Here is a 23432-nt window from a genome sequence, read left to right on the forward strand (position 1 = left end):
GTTGGACATTTGTTTTTAATTTTAGATTCAGAAATAAAAGTGTGTAACATAATACTGTGGCACTTTCAAAGATTCCTGTTCCCCACACATACATATATTCTGGGAAAATACAGGGATGGTTAATTTGTAGTTACAAAGTTTGGTCATCTGTTCACTGAAAAAATCTGTAGTTTTGGAAACACACCAAGGATTATTAAAGGTTTTGTGTATTTATCAAGCCATTTATTGAATGAGTAAATATTTATTGAAAGCTAGGGACATGCAGGCATTGGTGTTGGGCAATCTTTTGTATGTTAGGGTGTGTGTGTTTGTGTATTGGGGAGTGTGAGGAGAAGGCAGAGGGAGGGAGGCTAACAAAAAATGAGGCCTGACCCCTGTTTGCCTCCAGGATGGACTAGTTAAGGAAGCAAAAGGTAGACTGGTAAAGAGTTCACCATTGCAGGGTAAAGGTGAAATGAACCAAGAAGCTTCTGGAAATAGTATGATCAAAATAGCAGGCTCCCTTCGTCACTTAGCCATTTGCCTTTCAGTTGTCTTCTCATTCCTTTCACTAACTTTACACTTGTGTTGGATTCTGACCCAGTTCCAGATCTTGTATTCCCGCTGTGCCCTTCTGCTGCTGGTGTGAAGACATTCCCACCACTGCATCCCACAGCTGCACTTACCATTTTGCTAATCTTTCATGGTCTTTTCAACTAGCACTTTCTCCATCAAGTTTTCCAGACAATCCCAAGAGGATGCACTTATTCTTTCATTTGGTCCCCTTAGCATTATGTTTTTACCAGGCACGCACATTAGAACATTAGAGCTCTGTAGTGGCCTCAGCTCCATTCTGTCTGTCTTGAATTAGAGTTGGGAATTGCCTCCATCACCACCTCCACTGGCCACGCCCGAGAGGACTGTAAATTGCTTTAGTCGAGATAATCCCACACATCTCCATGTTTTCCAGTTGGAGATACTCAGTACCTACTGGCTGAAATTAATAGGATAATAAAAATAGATGGCTTTTGCTGAAGACAATGAACATGTAAAAGGAATGATGAAATACCTTGCCTTACTCTCCATTATGGAATGGGGAACTGTTATAAATTGTAAGGTACTCAACTTTAAACTACTCTGAAGGAGGTCAGCTGTAGAATATTGATATTTGACTCTTTTCTGTTGAATAAGAATCTTCCTTAAAACTATAATCATAACTGTAGACAACCTTCATTGCTTTGTGGATTCTGTATTCGTGAATCATCTACTCACTAAATTTATTTATAATCTCAAAATCAATTTTGGGATTTGATTCATGGGCATGCACAGACTGGCCCATGGTACACATTCCCAGCTGAGGATGAATAAGATGACCCTCTGCCTGTGTTTCAGCTCTTATACTGTAAACAAGTGTCCTCCTGGAGGCCTATTTAGTGTCATGTTTTTCTCATTTCATTGCTTTTGGTTGGCGATTTCACTGTTGAAAATGGCCCCAAGTGAAATGCTGTCTAGTGTCCCTGAGTACAAAAGATCTGTGATGTGCCTTTTACAGAAAATATGTGTGATAGATAAGTTTCTTTCAGGCGTGAGTTATAGTGCTGTTGGCTATAAGTTCAATGTTAATTAATCAGCAATATGTATTAAATAGCATGTCTTTAAACAGAAACAAATATAAAACAAGGTTATGTATTGGTTGGTTGATGGAAATGTGGCCAGAAGCTCGCAGGATCACAACCCAGTATTTCTCCAGAAGCAGTGGTTCAATGTTTGTTAATTCAGTGATCATGGCACCTTCATAGAACACAGTCTCAGGAATAACTAGAATCAACTGTATCAGTTTTCCCCAGAATTGTAGGTAAGCCAAGGAGTCAGCTCTGTCTAATATGAACTTTAAAAGCCTCCCCAGTAAGCCTGTAGAGTCACATGCAGGGGGAGCTTACGTGATGGAAGTGAGCAGAGCGAGCGTCCGGTATGAAGTCCCGGTCACTGGTGGCATCTGCAGGTGGAGAGGTGGGCGTCAGTCGCAAGCCAGGCGGCTCCAGTGGTGGCACACATCCGGTGGAGTGGAAGTCCAGTGGGGCTCTGAGCATGACTCATAGTACAGCCAGGCTCGAGCATTGGGTGGTTGGAGCTCTGACTTCTTATAGCCCACCAGAGGTGGAGGTCCCACACATATAGGTGTCCAGATGGAGTCCTTATTCAAGTGTTAGACATGTGGTTTTGGGCGTTCTGGCCCCTCCTAAGGGCATTCCTATTACACTCCATTACTTCAGTCTTGACAGAGCACTTGACATAACTGTTGTTCATGGCTGACAGAGACTCCATAGTAAATTGTCCAAAGTGTTCAAAAAGTCCGCTTTGCTCTTGCTGTCTACATCTATGGAGCAGTTTTTACAGGCTTGTTATAAATTTTGAAAATGCTAATTAGTCTAAAGAACAAAGTTAGAATCACTTCTTCAGTTATCTTACCATCCAGAAATAGGTATTATTATTGTTGTGATATATTTTCTTCTAGTACCTTTTTTCTGATATCATGCTACATATGTTTTGTGTCTTTTTTTAACCTAACGTTATACTCTTAGCATTTTCCCATTATGCTTCAAAAAGCTAACCTCTACTGGCTTCATTGAACATCTCCCATGAAGGTTTTATCAATTGACATTGTAGCGATATATGAGGGCACCTGTTTTCCCTCAGCATCACCAACACAATACACCCAACTTCTCTTTATCTTTACTGTTTTAACAAGTGAAAAATAATGCCTCCTCATAGTTTAAATTTGCATTTCTCTTATCTGAATGAAGTTGATTAACTTTTTAATTTTAAACATTTTTTTCACCATATATATTTATATTGCCCCATTTTTCCCCTTTGGGTTGCTGGTATTCTTATTATTTTATAGAAGCTCTTTTTATATTAAGAAAATTAGGCCTTTTCAGTGATAGGAGTTGCAATAGTGTTAAGAGGGATTAGGCTTGTTTTGCATACCCCTGAAGGTAAACCTTTGGATGCAAAACATATTCTAAGGATGGCAAAAAATGCATTTACAAATATGCTAAGTAAATGAGCCCCAAATTTATTTTTTAGCTTATTTCTCTTAAGATCTTATTTCTCTTAATATCTTCTTGCTACAAAATATGAATAGAGAAATGAAATGACAAAAGAAGACATTTTCTAGGTAGATATTTCAAATACTTTTCAAAGTTTATGTTCCTTATGCCTGTGAGCAGAATTAATGCTTGTCTCAGCCTTTTTTTTTTTTTTAAATAGCACAGCATAGTATTTTCCCCTGAAAGGATCAGCCTTAAAATGACTGGCCAGGAAGAAAATGAAAGATATTATGGTTGTCAGGAACAAGTACAAAGGACACATGGACAAAGCCAAAGAGGGGTAGGATCAAGGGTGGGGGGTGGGGATGGCTGGGGTGGGGGGCAGTGATGGGGGGAAATGGAGACAACTGCGCTTGAACAGCAATAAAAAATGTGAAAAACTAAACCTACAAATACATTAAAAAAACTAGAATCAAACCAAAAGATGGAAGAACTTTATAACAGTTCGTTGTGCAGAGGTAGAACAGCCTCTGTCAGTTGAAGCGACTTTCATATTTCTGGGGAAACACAAGCATGCACTGAATGTTAACATAATGGGCATGTTACGAGATTCAGTGTTCCTCAGAATGCTTGTGTGCTAGATGAGCCAGTGCTGTGCTGAAATAAAAACAAATGAGAACACAAGAATTTTTTAAAAATAAAAATGATATTGGTTGGTACTAACACATGAATATAAAATGTAAATAAATATACATATTTTTGAAACTGGAAAAGAACCATCATTTATGCTGCCTGTTATATACCAAACCCAATAAGCTGAGACAGGGATTGAGTCTTTATGGGTGCTTTATTCAGATGGCTGACCATCTGAGAAGACGGTGGGTTCATACCCTAACAAATCATCTTACATTATCTTCCAAGCCAGCCTTTTTACAACAAAGAACAAAGTGTAGTGAGGGGTCTTGAAATTCAGGGAAAATTAGATTAAACAAAAAACCGAGCAGTATTCTCACCCTAGGCAGTTAGCTGTTCCCCGGGGTGGGGAGTGTCTGTCTCTCTCTGGAACACAAAGGCCCTGATGCCTCCACTTGTTCCACAGGTGGTAATCTTTAGCAGTGCCCCAGAAGCTGGGAGACTCTCTCCTGGGAGCCAGGTTGGGCTTTATGTGTACTTTCTGAAACAATAGCTTTAACATATGCATTACTTACTAGGCTTATACCTATTTACCTTAAACTAATATTTTCCAACTCTTGAGTTCCCTATCATTTTGAGTGCATGCTCACATTTTTTAAAAAAAACTTTTAAAATATTTTATTGTTATTCTATTACAGTTGTCCCAATTTTTCCCCTTTGCCCTCCTCTGCCCAGCCCACCCCACCACTCCCATAGTCAGTCCCCACCCTGTTGTCCATGTCCATGGGGCATTCATACATGGTCTTTGACTAGTCCTTTCCCTTTCTTTCCACCCTTATCCCCCTCCTCTCTCCCCTCTGTGTGCTGTCAGACTCTTCCATGTTTCCATGCTCTGGTTCTATTGTGCTCATTAGTTTGTTTCTGTTGATTAGGTTCCACTTATAGTATGTGAGATCATGTGATCATGTGGTATTTGTCTTTCATCAACTGGCTTATTTTACTTAGCATAATGTTTTCCATTTCCATATGTGCTGTTATGAAGGGTAGGAGTTCTTTCTGCTGCATAGTATTCCATTGTGTAAACGTACGACAGTTTTTTGATCCACTTATTTACTGATGGGCACTTAGGCTGCTTTCAGCACTTGGATATTGTAAATAACACTGCTATGAACATAGAGGTTTTTACAAAATTCTTATTACCTCAAGTGTGATTCATATATCTGAAGTGGTCCCACCTGCAACCTCAGACTCCTCCTGAGATCTGTTGAATCAGAACCTGCATTTTAACAACATCCTCGAGTGATCGATAGGTGCATTAACATTTGAGGAGTCTTCAGCTAGATGGCCTTGCAAACCAGAAATATTAAAATTTTATGAGATAACAGTGAAAACCTGATTTTACTGCATTAACGGCTAATTATTATTTTTAATGCTTAACCCTTTGGTTTGGCTAGTTGCATATTTTCTGTGGAAAATCATGTTTAAAAATTGAGACAAAGGGAATGCCCTGGAGAAGGAGGCACAGCTGGTGGTCACAGACAAAGGGCAAAATTTGTTGAGAATTTCCTGCCAGGAATTTGGACTCTGGGGAGCATTCTTTTCCAAAGCCCTGAGTGGTAAAGGGTGGAATAATTTTCCAGTGACCTATTTCTGGTGAGGCCTGATATCTTTTTTTTCTGATATCTTGATTTGTTTAGGGCAACTGTAAATGATCAGGAACAAAGAACTGTCTGAAAAATGGGCAATACTCTTCCCTTTTCAATCCACACCCTGCCAAGGTTTAGTTTAGCTTGAAAAAAACAGTAAAGTTCACACACTGTTGATGAACCCTTCGCCTGCTCTAAAAAGAAATATATTTCGTGCCTTTCAAGATCATCCTTCAAATTATAGCATCGTCATTTTACAGATTCTAACATTGAACATCCTGTGTGCCTTGGACCCCCTCATTCCTGGGAAACCAGGATGGTTTGTCACTCCTGCCTAGTTAAATTTAAGAACTGTTAGGCATAAACAGTCACGCCTGCTTCTCAGGGACATTTTGGAATCATTTTGTCAATCATGTTCTCATTTGGGCTTAGAAATGTTTTAAAAGTCCTTCACTACAAGTCTCAGCAGGTTCTTTGATCAGGAGAACAAGCCTCCCTTGTTTCAAAGGGCATGCCCATCAGAACAGCCACACTAGCATTCACTGCTTGGCAGCCAGCAGTATTTGCAGGCAATGACCGAACAATATCCTGGAAAGGAAGGAGAGGGTCCCGGTGACTCATGTGAAAACTCACCCTGGATTTAAACCTCCTGTCTCCCACACAGCCTGCTTTTCGTAGCTTGCTATGCGCTTTCAAAACCTAACCATACCCTTATTGAATCAAGGCTTGAGGTGGGAGGAGCTTGATTAAGTTAAAATCCATTTTGGAGGGGGGAGAAAAATAGGACAATTAGGAGAGAAGGAGACATTCTCATCATCATAAAGGCTGTGTTGTTCAATGAACATCCTATGTCGTAGCAAACACTGAGATATTAGACATACTCCTGTTAATGTGAGGAAAAAAAGACAAGAATGTCTACCAGCACCATTATGACTTACTATGGTTCTGGAAGCTTCAAAGCTAGTAATAAGAGTTATAGTTATTGTAAAGGAGGAGGAAAAATATTTTGTCGTGGGTAACATACTAATAAAAGGAAACCCCACAGTAGCTGCATCCAACTTTGGGGGCAATGTGACTGGAGGAGGACCAAGGACACAGGACTTGTCCTGAAGTTACAGTGACAATGCTTGTACATGGATTTTTAGCTTATATGTTTATTTGGCATGATTGAGGGGGTAAAGCTAATAGATTATAGGGAGGAAGCTAAACCCACCCTCATTTCTAACATGTCCCTTGGCACCACCATGCTAAGACTATCAACCAAAACCTGGATATAAAATATGTGAAAATCACTCACTTTCAGAATAAAAGCAACTACCAGATATAATGGGAACATCCCTTTTACCATGGCAATTAAGAACATTATATAATTTCAGGGGGGAAGTCATTCCCCTTTAACCCAATAATCCTACTTCCAGGAATCTAGTAATTCCTGGAAAAACTTCAACATAAGAATAGAGGCTTATTATACAAATTTTATCCCAGTGCAATTTTACAAAGTCAAAAAAGAAGGAACAAAGTAAGTGTCTAGAATAATAGGAGAATGAGTATATATCTGGAAACTGTACATAGGAAAATTATTATCTATCTGGAGGGTGGAATATTATACACAGTTATTTATAAAAGAAAAATTGTAAATAGCCCTGGCTGGTGTGGCTTAGTGGATTGAGCACTGGCCTGTGAACCAAAGGGTTGCCAGTTCAATTCCCAGTCAGGGCACATGCCTGGGTTGTGGGCCAGGTCCCCAGTATGGGGTGTGCGAGAGACAGCCATACATTGATGCTTCTCTACCTCTCTTTCTCCCTCCCTTCTCCTCTGTCTAAAAATAAAGAAATAAAATCCTTTAAAATGTATATAAAAAAGAAATGTTGCAAATAATTTAAATTTTTATTAATCATGGCCTGTTTAAATCAAGGTTTCTCAACCTTGGCCACTTTTGACATTTTGAGTGGCTAAGTCTTTGCTGTGGGGGGGGCGTGTCCTAGGATATTTGGCAGCATCCCTGCCCTCTACCCACTAGATGCCAGAAGCACCCCCTACCTCCAGTTATAACAACTGTAGTTGTCTCCAGACATTGCCAAATGTGTGCTGGGGGGGAGAGGATTGCCAAATCACCCTGAGCTGAGAACTAGTGATTTAATATATGTGCCCATACAAAGGTGTACCTGCACAGCCATTAGGAAAAATTTCACAGCTTGTTATTTGCTAATATAGAACCAATCTCCATGATAGTTGGAAAGTGACAGAGGCAAGGTACAGAATTGGCAAAGTGTAGGATTTGTTTAAGAAGAAAATATAAAGGTATGAAAAGACTATACCTTGATTATTTTTAAATGGTTTATTATAAATTTTATTGTGGGAAGATAGACTAATTTAGTGAATGTAATTTAGACTAATTACTTCCACAGACTATATCGATGCAAAGAAAATAAAATTAATAAATTCATGTTTCAATATTGGAAAAATATGGTGCTTAGAGAAAAAACAAACATGTAATGACAGATACAAATTTATATTCACAAAGCTTTTAAACATTTGTTGGTTTTTAATATATTTATAAGATTGTGCAGCTATCACCTAATTCCAGAACATTTTCATCTCCCCCAAAAGAAAGCCCATACCCACTAGCGGTCACTCCCCATTCCCACTTCCCCCAGCTTCTGGCAACCACAATTTCTGTCTCCATGGATTTGCCTGTTCTGAACATTTCATATAAAAGGAAGCATACCATATGTACTCTCTCGTATCCGGCTTCTTTCACCGAGCCTAATGTCTTCAAGGTTCATCCATGTTGTGGTTTATATCAGTACTTCATTTCTTTTTTATGACTGAATAATGTTCCATTGTATAGACACCACATTTTGTTTACCCACTCATCTATTGATATACACTATCAATCATAGATAGATAGTAATCTGTGATAGACACTTGGGTTATTTCCACTTATGCTTCTTCTTGGGTGTGCCTAAATTATCTCTGAAAGGATACCCAAGAAACTGGTCATGTACGTCCCAGGAAAGGTTACTGGGTGATGAGGGAGAGTGGGAAAGAGTTCATTTTCACTCTAACTCTATTTGTACCTTTAGAGTTTTGACCTCAGCCTATTGGTTAATTATTTAAAATATTAATATTTTCAAATGCCCTATCTTCCTGTGCCATATTTGAAGATTTTGAAAAGTGTTCTTGTGCTTGTGAAGCTCCTGATGCTCACCTGCTCTCCAGGAACTCTGGCCGAGGTGTTCGACCTGGGTCTGCTACCTCCACATAAAATTGACCCAGTTTGTGTTCTATCCCAGTGAACCAGAGAAGCTATGTAGTACATGGTAATGAGTAATGGGGAGGGTGACCTAGAGGCACTTCCTCTACAAAATATTTGTGAGCATTTCCTCTTAGAAATATTGGAACCTTTGCCATCAGAGGTTCCAATGAAATTTAAAAGAGTGCTTCAATATAAAAGCACAACTGTCTCCTCTGTTATATGCCCCCTGGCTGAATGGAAATTAAAACGGTATGTGTGTGCCTGTGTGCATGTGTTAATTTACACATGGAGGTGGAAGGCTTCTAGTTTGCAAACAAGTTAGAAAATGTTAGACTAAGAAGGAACAAGAGAAGAGACATCTAGTTGAAGAAGTTTTGTATTCTAAGGGGGAAGTTAGTGCTTCTAACAGAAAGGTCTGGGAGGGTTTCAGGGAACATTTGGCTGTTTAATAAAACCTTAAGGAATAAGTTATGTATGACTCTCTGGACAGTGGGGGAAAAGATGGAGGGCATAGTATGGGGATAGACCAGAAATAGTGAGTAATTTATTTGGACTTACAAATTGGAGTATGTGGGGGTGAGTGGGATCTAAAGCTGTAGGTTGGGCCCTTACTGGGGGAGGCCTCGAAATAAATAAATCTTTATTTATGAACGAATGGCCAATATTTCATATCCCAGAAACTTCCAAGTTAGTGCAATCATACTGAATTAGAACTGTCTTTAGTTTAAAAGGTCACATTTAGACTGTCTCTGTCGGCGTTTCTCAACTACAGGCGATTTTGCCCACTTGTGGCAATTTCTGGAGACATTTCTGGTTATACCAACTGGAGGATGCTACTGCCATCTAGTGAGGAGAGGCCAGCAATGCTGCTGAACATCAGTATGCACAGACGCTTCCGTGGCAAAGACTTAAGCCCTAGTCTGTCAGTGAACATAGGTTACATGAGGAAATAGCAGCTTAACTGAAATATTCTTTGAAAGTAGTCCAGATAAATTCCCAACAAATTTCCCCATTATGCTCCACCCGATGAACGATTACAAACAGAACCCATTCACATCTGAGAGACTGCATTTCTAGAGTTCTTAAGTAGACAAATTGGAGGGAGTCATGTAATAAAGACTATAAACCAGTCATTAAATATTCTTTATGTCACCAAACGTAAAGTAATTCTTTTCAAGTGAGACTACAAATAAGTCCAAAATAAATTAACATAGATCATCACATGATAAAAAGCTCCTTGCATATCTTTAACTCTTTTAGCAAAGCTGCTTTGGAATTGCCGATCCATAGACTCTTAAAATGAAATGCCTGACCTTATAGGATTAAACCAGAAGGACATTAGGACATGCAATAACATTAGCTACCAGTTGTATGAGAAGATTCACATGCTTTCTGTCCATTATCTTAAGCCTCACCAACAACCCTGAAAGGTAGGAATTGTTAGGCCCCTATTTTACAGATGAGGAAACAGAGGCTCCCAGAAGTGCTGACTTGTCAAGCTCACACAGTCCATACACAGCAGGCCTGGGCTGGCCCACCTATCCCAGGCTCACACCTGACCCTTCTTCCATGCTCCTACTCCTTCTACAGCAAAATTGCCTTCTGATATACCTGATATTGTCTTGATAGATTGATACACTGATACCATTAGAAATGACATTCCACAGGTGATGCAGATCCCCAAATCGAATGCCTCATTTTCTTGCTGTTACTCACTTACTGTGGGATTCTATGCTTTCATGGTTCTTGGTCGAGGGATCCAAATTTTCCTGCCTGTCAGTGCAAAGTAACACTGTCACTTCTCTTCTGAACTTTTGCTAAATGGATTAAGTTGGTTGACTGCCTGGATATTTAAGGACAATCATTTAACTTCTTGTAGCCACAAGGAGACCATTTGTGATCTAGTAATAACATGATAATGAATAAAATCATGCTTTAATTGCTTACGACCCTTTATCACAACCTAAAAACTCTTTTCTTCCTTCTATACACCAAATTTGCCCTACCCAACTCCAGCTTTTCCCCAATATTGCAGTCTTTTAAGGACCAGCTGGGCGGCTGCCTCCATGAACCACCCCCATTCCTCTAGGTTCTTCATCATCAGAATTAACCTTCTGTGTTTCTACTGGGACTAATTGTACTTCTCTCTAGTATTCACTTCTTTTATCTGCATATTTTAGTACTGTTTCCCTGGTAGCTCCCTGAAGGTGAGCAAGGGGTGATCATTGTGTTCTTTTTGGGTGCTTTCTAACTTTCTACTTAGGAGTTTGTGATGACATTTTCCTTGTGAAGGCAAAAACAAAAAAGAAAGATTTAAAATTATTCCAAAATTTAAAGTTTATTAAAAGAAGAGAAAGACCAAAAAAGAGAGAAAGAAAAAAAATTGGCATCCCTATAACAGACCCCTTTATTATAAAATGTTGTATCACTTCTTGAAGTCCAAATTTCTGATAATTGTGGCCCAATAACACCACGTACAATGAACACATTCATTAAAAGCCTGAGAAATAAAGTCCTTGTAATGAATTGAATCAGGGAATAATAATAATGTGCCAACCAAAAGGTGTCAACTGCTCAGTTAAATTAAATATTATTATAATGGAATTTTAACAAAATATTAAAACAAGAGGGGATTTGACATGGTTCCCTTAAACCTCTCTTTCTGTCTGTAAGAGCCCCAAACCTGCCTGGGACCACGTGTGTAATGCAGCATTTTCCGGGCACTTCATCCATTAAGTGTCTGCCTTGACAGCTTTTAACTAGAGACTGTGCTGAGCAGAAAAACCTCCCTTTACACCACAGCACAGCTCGTCCTTTGATGACTAGATGGCATCCTATCACATGGACACATGGACACAGTCTGACTGTAGAAAACAGTGAGCACACATTGCTAGGGTCAGCAGAAGGCACTCTTAAGCAAAAGCACTTCTGACTACCCACTTTCCCCCTGCGTACAGACACAACATGTTGTATGTGGGAAATTTGGGTAATCATAGAAGTTGGCAAAGCATTCCCTCGATGCTCCTTCAATATAACAGGGGAAATAAAACAATAAACATGAACACCTTGATTATGGATTTACAAGATACAGGTCATATCAGTAAAGAAGCTGGCCTGATGATTACATGAGGAGCCAGGGGTGGTTTATCTGAAGAGACTCCCCAAAAGATTGAATCCTGAGTGGGGTTTTGAAGAGGAAGGGCAATACTGGCCCTGGGGTTTTAGAAACAGCTAGAAGTTTCTGAGGGAATATGCAATTCAGATCACCTGAGTAGTTAGATTCAGGAATATGATCATCATAGAACCTGATGTGCATGTCAGAAATTTTACTCAGAGTGAAAGGAAAATTAGTAGATTTAGGAGACTTTTAAAAATAGGGGCAATAGTTCCTATTGCCTTCAGGCCTGGCACTGGGATTTTAGGTCATCATAAATTAAAATTTTATTTTCTTCACTCAAACTATTAGGATAATGGGGTTATTTGTTTATTTTCTGAAATTTGCAGAATCAAACACTTAATAAAAAAGTTAAAAAATAGGGGCAATAGAAAAATATAGAGGTGAAATTGCCTTTTGGTCAGTTGTTCTTTTCTTTTTTGGAGAAAGATTTTATTTATTTTTAGAGAGAGGGTAAGGGAGGGAGAAAGAGAGGGACACAAACATCAATGTGTGGTTCCATCTCACGCGCCCCCTACTGGGGACCTGGCCTGCAACCCAGGTGTGTGCTCCTGACTGGGAATCGAACCAGTGACCTTTTGGTTCGCAGGCCAGCACTCAATCCACTGAGCTACACCAGCCAGGGTGGTCAGCTGTTCTTTTCTGTGTACTTAGATGTTGGGTACAACTCTTCAATGTCCACACCAAAAAAGAATCCATTGATCAACTCATCTCAGGATCCTGTGGCTGCCTGTCTCTCCATCAACTCCTTCTCTACTTCACCCTGGAATCATAAGGCCTAAGTTTTTGGTTGTGTACAATAGTGCAAGGATTCTTTCTTTACCAGAGATGCCAGTTTGCCTTAAGCCCTCGAAATTGGCAGTCCTGGCTGTTCTTGCAACTCCCATCAGATCTGTCCTTGGAGGGAAGCACTATGCTCACAATACATACATTACTGCCAGGATGGGAAATGGTTTTATTCTCAGAGATAGAACATGTTCATTTATGTCCTTGCTCTGCTACTATTAATGGTGTAACTTTGATTACACTAAGCCATATGTTTTTATTAATAACATGTAGATACCAATATATTCCCAGGATCAGACACTTTGTAAATGTTGAAATGCTATGCAACCACAAGATGCTACTATTCATCTATTTGTCCATTCATTTATTTATTCAATAAATCTTCAATGTCAGCTATATGCTATAGCTTTCAGGGATGTAACATTCTCTTAAGTGAGCCAGATAATAAATGCATAACCAAATAGTTATGTCATAGAATGTCCCTTTATGAAAATGCTTGGAAGAAGAAGCAAGTCAGAATAGGTTGACCAATATGATAGGGATGGTTGGGGGCAGTCTCTCTTAGGCAGTAACATTTGAACAGAGGCCTGAATGAAGTGAGGGAGTAAACCATGAGAATATCAGGGTAAGTACATTCTAAGAATGGGATCTCCACCCCCAGAAGTGTGGTAGATGTCCTAAGTCTAGAACTTACCAAACTCTTGTTATGTGCCAGGTGCTTTGCAAACATTACCCAACACTAGGTGAGCTCATTTCCTGGGTTCATGTTGTTACATGAAGAAACTGAGCCTCCTAGAAGTTAAAGAACTTTGTCCCACATCTGATACCTGGTAAATGGCAAAACCGAGGTTCCACCCAGGGCCCCAAAGCCTCCGTGTTTCCCCACAGCAGGGCCATACCAGCAGGGGGCAGTGTGGTGGGAGTCCCTGAAGCATCAGTGCTGCTACAGGGTTGGGGCAGGAAATGTCAAGGCAGGACCCATTAGAGCTTTAAAATATTTAGATTCATACATTGGCTGAATACCTAACCCATGTTGGTTATGTTTTCCTTTTTTGTTGAAACCACCTTTTGTCATATGTAAAGGTGTTATGTAGGGCTGGGACTGGATGAGCAAATTCATTGGGGTGATTTTTCAGGTTTCTAAGTGATTGTTCAAGTAATTAAAACATTTTTTTGTACAAAAACTTGGGTCCTTAATTGTATGGATTCAAACATTGTGTTTCTGTCCTTAAAGCCCAGTTAGCTGCTTCCATTATGCAAGCCATTCCTTGCTGACCTTTTTCATCAGCCATGATCTCAACTTGTGTTTTTGTTTTTTTCTCTTTTTCCTTCTCTGCTACCAAGAGAAAAAAAAAGCCCCCATTTTAGGGCAAATAGAAATTAAGAGAAACATAGTTTTATCTATAACTAGACTTTTTGCTTTAAAGAATAAGTCTTGCAAAAAAAACCAGTAAGCTGTATTATATCTTGTGCCATAATATTTCAGAATTAATTTAAAGCTCTTAGAGGTATACCTTTTTTAAATTTCACATTGCAAGTGACACTTTTATTATTGTTGTGGGTTTGAGCCCTTCTCCTTCCAAATACGAACACGCAAAATACAACAAGAAATAAGAATTGACAAGGAAGTAAAAGTATTTAGTAAAGACCCATGGAAAGTTTAGGACTAGAAGGAGGCAAGGGCGAGCGGGACCAGGAAGCATGGCAAGTCCTTTAAGAAAACACCTGTTTCAGATTACAGATTTCTTACTTAATTAGACACATGCAACTCTTGAGTTTAAACATAACACTTCCAAATCTATCAACCACCCGTGGCAATTCTCCAGGTGTTTGCAATTATGTAATGTCCCAAAAAATCATCTGGATTTTGTCAACTCACAAAGTGTTGCTGGAGTTTTAAACAATTCTTTGCAAGCATTAACTTAGACTTAAGGTTTCAGTGTAGCATTTATAACACTTAGCAAAAATAAAGAAAATAAAAGACAGATAATAATAATCAGTCATTTCTTTGGTTTCTGATTTCCCCCCAAAGGCTGAAAGTATGGTTTTTGCTGTAAGTAGCAGGATGTAGGCATTACGGTCTTCACTGTTCAGACTTCTCTAATTCCGATTTCATAGTATTTAGGACAGGAGAACTGAAGTTTACTTTGTATTACCACAGAAAAGAGGAAATCCCCACTCCTAAATTAGAGGAAAAGGGGGAATAATTGTCTTCTCAATCTTTTAGAAACAGTGTTGGAATTGCTCTCTAAAATAAAATTTGCAAAACAACAACAGAAAACCTCTCTTGGTGTCTGCATAAATTTTCGTCTTTAAATGAGTCGTGCTCACCACAGATTCCTTTTTAAAGTTGCGTTGCATGTTTTGAGATGATTCACAACTGGAAAACCCTTAGGCTTGGGTCATTGAACAATCATTGGGGATGGAAAGAATATGATTTGAAAGAGGCTCCTCGGAGAACCTGAAGAGCTTCAGCCCAAGCAGAATGAAAATTTCCTTTATTACACAGTTATTTGAATTAATTATGCATGCATAACACAAAAAAGGAAAGCAATTCTAGACACTGCTGCTGGAAGTTGGGCTGCTGCTTTGAAATTCAGAATTTTTAAGCTTTGTGTGGGGTCCTAAGTGCTTAATTCATATTTTGGCATGAGTGCTCTCTATAACAATTCTAGTTTTTTTCCAGTTAGTAACAAATACAAGTCAGAGCTAGTTATAGTTTTAAAAAGTCTTTCTTTCTTTCTTTCTTTCTTTCTTTCTTTCTTTCTTTCTTTCTTTCTTTCTTTTCTTTCTTTCTTTCTTTCTTTCTTTCTCTTTCCTTCTTTCCTTCCTTCCTTCCTTCCTTCTTTCTTTCTTTCTTTCTTTCTTTCCTTCCTTCCTTCCTTCCTTCCTTCCTTCCTTCCTTCTTCTTTCTTTCTTTCTTTCTTTCTTTCTTTCTTTCTTTCTTTCTTTCTTTCTTTCTCTTTCTTTCCTTCCTTCCTTCCTTCCTTCCTTCTTTCTTTCTTTCTTTCTTTCTTTCTTTCTTTCTTTCTTTCTTTCTTTCTTTCTTTCTTTCTTTCTTTCTTTCTTTCTATTTAGAGAGAGGGGAATGGAGGGAGAAAAAAAGGGAGAGAAACATCAATGTTAGAGAAACATTCATCAGCTGCCTCTTGCACACACCCTGACTGTGGACCAAACTCAAAACCCAGGCATGTGCCCCAAATGGGAATTGAACCAGCAACCTTTCCCTTTGCAGAACGATCCCCAACCCACTGAGACACTAGTCAAGACAGAACTAGCTATATTGTCCTCACACGTAATCTGGAATTATTCTTCTGATTCTTAGTGTTTCCCCTGATGTCACACTGCCTTCCTGCCCATCCATAGTTCACTGAAACAAGGAACAAGGCACACCACTTATTTTCATTCACTAATTAGGAGCAGCATCTTTATACTTTTCCAAAATAAATAAATTGTTTTTGTTGTAAAAATGTAAAATACTCATTTCACAAGACCCAAGCTGTCACACAAGTGGAAAGAATGTAGCAACACATAGCTGTAATTCCACCATCTGGAGATGACCACAGTCCACATTTTGCTGTGCCCATCCAGCCACTATAACCATGTAGAAACTTCATTTCTTTAATCTGGCTTTTCCCCCTTCTTTCCTTTTGATTCAAACTGACCTTGTCCAGCCTAGGAGCTCCCTGACTCACCTGCCTCCTTCTCCCTCATACATCTACTCCCTTAATCACTAAGCCATCAGGACAATGAGGCTCTGATCAAACAGTCTTAGGAGCAAAGCCTCCTCAGAGACAGAGTTTTTGTCAAACCAAAGATAAGCCATAAGCCTGAGTTGTGTTTCAGCTCCATGCCCAGAAAAGCAGAACATCCCCATGGACCACACCTTTGTGAAACCAGACAGGGCAGTCCCATGGCTGGCATCAGGACCGGGTGCAATGACCAGCTCCCCTTACCCTACCACCAGCCAATCAGTAGAGACCAACCACGACCCTAACTCCCCCAGTCACCATGAGTAATGACTTTTCCCTATATAATCCATCCCCTAGAAGCCAGGAGGAGCCAGGTCTTACATAACAGCTCACCTGTGCCTCCAGGTTTGGTACCATTTGCTTAAATAAACCTTTACTTTCTTTGCTGCAAACTCCTGTTGGGTTTTGATTGGGTTTTAATATGCACAGGCATATGAACCCCTTTAGTTCAGTAACAGCACCTCTATGCCTACCCTGACATAACTGGATCTACTTTAAATATTTAAGTGAATCCATTTAAATGGATCATTGTATATGATATCTTTAAATAAAATTACTGTTCTGTAACCTGCTTTTTTGATTAAATAATGTCATTTTTCTGTGTCAGTAAATAGAGATTTACATTACTTTTAATAGTTGCACAATATTCCCTTGTATAGCTATACTATTGTTTAGCTAAATGTGTTCTATTAACTCATCATCCAGATTGTTCCTGTCTTCTGGCTATTATAATGAACATTGCAAAGATAGATTTGTACAGATATTTTATAGTTTTGTCTCCTTAGATTTAAGTCCTAGAAGTGTATTTTTGAAGGGATTAAGCAAAAGAAAATCTCATAGACACAGACAACAATGTGGCAATTACCAGAGGGAAAGGGGGTGGGAGAGATAGAAGGGAGTAAAGGGGAGATAAATGGTGATGGAAGGAGACTTGACTTGGAGAAGTGAATACACAATGCAAATACAGATGATGTATTATAGAATTGTACACCTGAAACCTATATAATTTTGTTAACCAATGTCACCCCAATAAAGTCAATAACAAGGAAAAAAGACATGGAATAAATATTTAACTTTTACAAAATAAAAAACATACTAAATCCTTCATCCATTTGGTACATGTTTCTGTGTAGAGTGGGAACTTACTCTCTTTTTTTGTATGGTCAATCGATTGTTCCAATATTGTTTGTTGGAAAATGCAGTGGGGCAAAGCCCCACTTATTTGAAATGGCTGTCATCATATATTAATTTCCCACACAAATGGTTCTCTTCTGTTTCCAAGCCAAGGTTGCACTGTTGTCATTACGATACCAAATTCCAAGGCAGGGGTTTTAGACTTAAAATCTTGTCAGGGTTCTCCATAAAACAGAATCAATAGACTATATATATAGAGAGAGATACAAAGAGTTTATTATAGGAATTGATTCACATGGTTACAGAGGTGGAGAAGTGTCATGATCTGGTGTCTACAAGCTGGAGAACCAGGAAAGCTGGTGGTATAATTCAGTTCCAGGCCCAAGGCCTGAGAACTAGGGTATAAGTTTCAGAGTCTGAAGGGTGACTGTCAGAGCTCTGATCGGAGGTCAGGAGAAGATAGTGGTTTTATCTAAAGAACAGAGAGCAAGAATTCATTTTTCCTTCACCTTTTTGTTCTGTTTGGATCCTTAAGAGATTGGATGATGCCCCCCATCGCCGGTGAAGATGTTCTTTAGTCTATGGATTCAAATGCTAGTCTCTTCCAGAAACACCTTCACAGTTGCACCCAGAAATAAGGTTTTTCCAGCTATCTGGACTTCCTCTAGCCCAGTGAAGTTGGCACATAAACCTAGAACCTCCCATTTCTGTAGCCATCTGCTTGTCACCTGCTGGGATAAAAGTTGCTGCAGAGTCCATTCTTTATATAGTATATTTCAATGACATTGCTCTGCAGGATGCAGAGAGCACATGGAGAGTCCTCATATCAGTTAGCCTTGATTTGCACTGTAGTAAGTGTTCTACAAATATTTCATTTCAGGAACTGGCACTCAGTAGTTAGCTGAAGAAGATGTGGGTTTATTGTAAGTGTACAATAAAGGCTATCAATAGTATGACAATATCAGGTCTTTCACTGCCCTTAGTTTGAGGTATGAGGAGGCATAATAAATAATACCTGTTTTTCCAGCCTGGATTCTGAGCCAGTTGAGAAGACAAAAGAGTAAGAAAGATGGCAGACAAATACGTATACCTTTATTTCTGATAAAGCTGAGATTGGAGAATATAGCTTATATCTGCAGGCTGCTGGGCTTCTGAATACTGCACCTAAAACTTAGGCAGACTTTATTCAGAGATCACAGGCTCTGCTGGACCCTGCAGGCCATCATCACCATGGGGGCTGGCTCTTCTCACAGAGGCAAAGAACAAAAGAGAACACTTGCTTTCTGTGGGCAGACTGATTCCCAAAAAGGAAGGAGAGGGGCAGGGCTTCAGCTATGAAAGCCGTTTCTGCTTTGGTGTCCACCAATCAGATTAAATTGTTCCCTTCCAGGGGTGGTGAAGTACAGCAAGAGCCTAGGAGTGTTGATGTTAATGGAGTACCCTCCTTGGAATAGGAAATATCAAAAAATGGCAGCAGAGGTTTTCCCTAATACTTTGTAGAAGATCCTGCCCCGGTTTAATCAACTGTGGCTGATGCGGCAGGGGTCACATGATATAGATCAGGACAAGGCCATGGGTGGCCAAGGTTATGGATGTGCTGTATCTTGAATAGCACTATGATTGGTTTTATTTCTTGGCCCCGTCCTGTTTCTCTAAGCTTATCTCTTGCCATTCCCACTTCTTTTTTAAATTTTTTAAAAATTGATTGGTTTTAGACAGAGAGAGAAAAGGAAGGAAAGATAGAAAAAGACAAACATCGATGTGGGAAACATCAATTGGTTGTCTCCCATATGTGCCCTGGCTGGAGATCGATTCCACACCTTGGTGTATTGGGATGACATCCTAACCAACTGAGTACCCAACCAGGGCTACCTGAACACGTTTTCTATGGGAAAAATAAATAACTCTTCAGAGCTACCCAACACCTACTTTTTCTTCTGCTTGTTTTTTCAAAGGTATCTTACCTCCTGGAAGGTGGCAGCATGGCCCATGAAGACTTCTGTGGACACGTTGGTCAGTTGAACCCAGGAGACCTGCAGGTATGGTCAAGGACAAGGAATTACTGATGGTTTAATAGTCTTTGGGTATGCATGCTTCATCTGCCCACTGCCACTACATTCACACTTTACTCTCTGTCTCGTATATCTTTGACCTTTGCCTTTCTATGGATCCTTCCACTCAGCCTGGAAACCTGCAAAGGTCTCTTGTATTCCTCTCTCACATTTTCCTTGACCCTCTCAATCACTTTTAGCTCCCACCTAGTCTTTCTCTTACATTTCTCAAAAGACAAATCAAGTGTAACTGTCTCAGTTTCCTTTATCTTCCATTTCATTCTTCATTCATTGAATTCAGAGTTGGCCTCTCAGCATCCCCCAAACCTTTACTGGAGCTGTTCAGGTAATGGCCACTCTGATGTCCTGATTGCAATATTCAGTCCTCATTTTTGTAGACCTTTCTACTGTATTTGAGACGATTTACTACTTACCTTCCAGCTGGCTTGCAGGGCTAGGTGTTGTAACTTAAGACAATTGTCCAAACCTCTGCCACCATCCTACTCTTGTCTGAGATGTAATAGATTTAAAAATCTCCAGGAAATGCTTGGGTCATCTTTGCCAGTTTTGTAAGTCTGAACTCTGCGTCAGTTATTTCCTGAGATCATTTACATACTTGGCAGATTGATGACTCTAAATGTTCGAGTCACGGTGTTTCAATGTACATGGAATTTGAAGGCAGAAAAGCAAAAGGACGGTTGTGGCCAAAAATGAACAGTGACCTTTCAGTGGAGCAGAACGTAAAGTGGAGATGGCCTAGAAAGGTCTATATGATGACTGGTTATAACCTGACCAGGGAAGTGGTGACTGCTCTGCCCTCCATGCAGCGATTCTAAAGTGTGTCTGTGGATCCCAGTGAGTCTGATCTCCAGGTGCCCACTCTTTTTGCCTTCCTCCCTTGCCCAGCTCACTCTTCCCTGCTCTTCCCTACTTGTGCTTTCTGTACCACTTTCCAAATAAATTACCTGCACTGAATTTTTTTATCTCAGGATCTTCTGTGGGAGAAGTCAAGCTAAGACAGGCAGGAAATCTATCATGTTTCATTTCTTCGTCCCTAATATACTCTTAATAAGGAAATAAACGAATGCTTTAAGAATCTCTACAGCAGTGGAGGCAATGACTGTTTTCTCCCAGTAGTGAGGGTTCCTGTACCAGAACTGAGCAAGCAGAGACTCAAGTCACTCACCTACAGTGTAGTGGACATCGTGGGCCTGCACATGTATCTTTAGGCCCTTGTACTTGTCCCTCCTCCACCTGCTGCGAATATCAACTGCTGACGGCTCACAGCTGCATCCCACCCTGCGCACTGCCCTCTGCAGCAGGGACTGTCTCTTACAAGGTTGTGCTCCCTACTGGGGCATGGTGCACGGTCACTGGTTTGCTGATGTGGGGATAAAGAAGCCGGGCTACCTCACCTTAACGTGGGACAATTCTGAAGGTCTATCCAACTCCAGACCTCCCTGTTGGATTGGCTAAGGCCTTTGTTGTAACTGCATTGCTGGCTGGCTTCTCTACTTACCCAATCATGCTTTTTTTGTTCTTCTTCTTAAGACGCTCCCAAGAGCATTCCCCAATATACTGTCTGCCTGCATCTCCTCATCTCAGTGCTCAGTTAAAGACTCAGGGATACCAAACACAGGCTCCTTCCATTTGTGTGAGTTTGAGATCTGATGCTTTGATTTCAAATGGGAAGCATGGGATACATTAGAAAAACTAGAAAGGATTCAAACAATTGCTATGGTTGTTTTCTTATTCCTCATGGTGCCCAGGACTGTGAAAAAGCACTTCTAAATTACCTTTCTAGTTACCATGTCATAATGGTCCCACCTGCAGACTTGCTGGAGTCTGGGTTATATTTCCCTCTTCTGGTCTGGTGTTTACAGTGGATGACTGCAGGCCGAGGCATTCTGCACGCTGAGATGCCATGCTCAGAGGAGCCAGCCCATGGACTACAACTGTGGGTTAATTTGAGGAGCTCAGAGAAGATGGTGGAGCCTCAGTACCAGGAACTGAAAAGTAAAGAAATTCCTAAACCCAGTAAGGATGGTGTGACAGTTGCGGTCATCTCTGGAGAAGCCCTGGGAGTCAAGGTGAGCTCGGCTGCTATGTGTTTGTGAAAACTGAGATGCTCAGTGACGTAGCCTGGCCCCATCTAGGTTGTCCATTGTCACTGGGTTTATCACAGTTCATGCCCTATAGGATGGACTTGCTTCAAAGGCATCAGAATATGTGGAACCTAAGGGGACCCAGAATTTTTTTTTGTCACATGCAAACCCAGAAAGTTACAAAAATTACAAGAAAGCAAGTTCATATTACAAACTTGGTCAAAAAGCAATTTTCAAGGTATATCTTAATATGCGTGCAGATTTAGCTTCTTTCCTTTTGCTTATCGTGCAATTTCATAGTTCCTTAGAACTGCCAGATCACGAACGTTTTAAGAAACAAACAAAAACTGAAACCAACTCCAGTCCCTGGAGGTTTGTTTAAATTATATATGCCCAACGTAGTAAGGAAAATACACTGCTACATCATAGAAAGGTTTTTAAAATTAATTTGAACATTTATTTACCCCATACACATCATACCCTGTACATTCTTCTCAACTCAGACTACAATATTTCAGCTTGGGGTCCCACGTTTTTAATCAAGTAAGATCAACTGAGGGTACAAATTGTGCACAGATTTGTGGTAGGAGAAGGGTATGTGGTAAGTACCGTGTCAACTGCACACCAGATCTGCTGCTGGAGAAGCCAAGTTTGAAGTAACGTCCAGCTGGGGAGTTAACTGCATACTGTGGTCTCTTAGGTAGGGTGTCCTAAAAGCATACTCAAAATGAGAATTCGTGTGCATCTGATTTAAAGGAAGTGCCCAGGGGTGGGGGGGACAGACTAAGGAGCCAGGACCGGGAAGGGTAGGGAGCCAAGTAAGGGCATCATCTCAGGTAAACTCCCCAGAAGGATAGTGACTTGAGGGTCAGTCCGCCTCTGCGTTGTCCTGACCCACCCCAGGGCTAGGCAGCTTGGCTTTCAGGCTTCATTACTCATGGCCGTTAATTCCTCCCTCATGGCCATTACTTTGGGCAGGGGTCACGGAAATGTTTCAAAGGGATCCGAGGAGATCTGGGAGGGGCCCTGGCATTCAGTTCCATACCTGCCACCTGGAGTTGAGAGCATCAAGAAATTGGGAACCACTTTGCCGTTCTCTATGTGGGCATCCAGCACTTAAAACTATTTTACATGCTAATTTAGGTAAATTTCAATTTGGTTTAGAAGCACCTACAGTGACAATAGCTTGGCAGTGGGCTACTAGCCAGCCACTCAGCGAGGGATGTATTTCATGGGTAATGGGTTGCTCATGATTATTGGTTGGGACTTAGTGGTTCTATATTTTCTACACTATAACCATAGTTCTTTTACCTGTACCAGGCCTAGGCATGTGCATTATTTTGCTTTGTGTTTCCACTGCAAACAGAAGTAATTGAAGGAAATAGAATCGAAATATGCTCCCTATTAAGCATATACGCCTGCTCTCTATGTGCACTTTGCAATCAGAAACATGCCCCTTTACCATGTTTCTGACCCATTTCTGTTTTGCTGAGCATTAGGCACTGTGCTTCCCAGCTGCATGGCAGGCATTCCCTTGCCTTCAGTGCCACAGAAGAGATTTCAGGTCCTGTGGCATCTTCTTGGTATGAAGCAAAAGACGTTACTGTGTGTGGAGTCAGTCAGGGAGGTAGGTGTAAGGAAAGCTGAACTCATGCAGATGAGAAGCTGCTTTCTCTGTTTCTCAGGGGGCTTTTCAGTCTGTCTTTCCAGGACTCTCCACTTCAACCAAAGCACAAAGCTTTGTGGAATTATCCTTAAGATTTTCTTTACAAAAAAGTTGAGCTGTCTGTAGCTAAAAAGAGAAACAAGACCACTGGTTTAATAGCTAAGCAAAGCCAGCAATATCACAAATCCTCTGAGCT

General features: G+C 40.3%; 1 protein-coding gene and 1 non-coding gene across 3 annotated transcripts in view; both read left to right on the forward strand.

The window, feature by feature from the left end:
- Positions 1 to 23432, forward strand: part of PIR (pirin) — an 80358-nt gene that overhangs the window by 9936 nt on the left and 46990 nt on the right. For both annotated transcript variants that reach the window (XM_045856144.1, XM_045856145.1), the window contains exons 4-5: positions 19370 to 19453; positions 21349 to 21555. In XM_045856144.1, coding sequence (XP_045712100.1) covers positions 19370 to 19453; positions 21349 to 21555 — 291 coding nt within the window. The remainder of the gene's footprint in view (positions 1 to 19369; positions 19454 to 21348; positions 21556 to 23432) is intronic.
- On the forward strand, positions 11942 to 12083 carry LOC123830171. The gene has a single exon (XR_006787726.1). It is a non-coding gene; the product is annotated as a small nucleolar RNA SNORA79 (small nucleolar RNA).

This window comes from Phyllostomus hastatus, unplaced genomic scaffold (assembly GCF_019186645.2).
Source record: "Phyllostomus hastatus isolate PE091 unplaced genomic scaffold, TTU_PhHast_1.1 phas_scaffold_12, whole genome shotgun sequence".
NCBI lineage: Eukaryota > Metazoa > Chordata > Mammalia > Chiroptera > Phyllostomidae > Phyllostomus > Phyllostomus hastatus.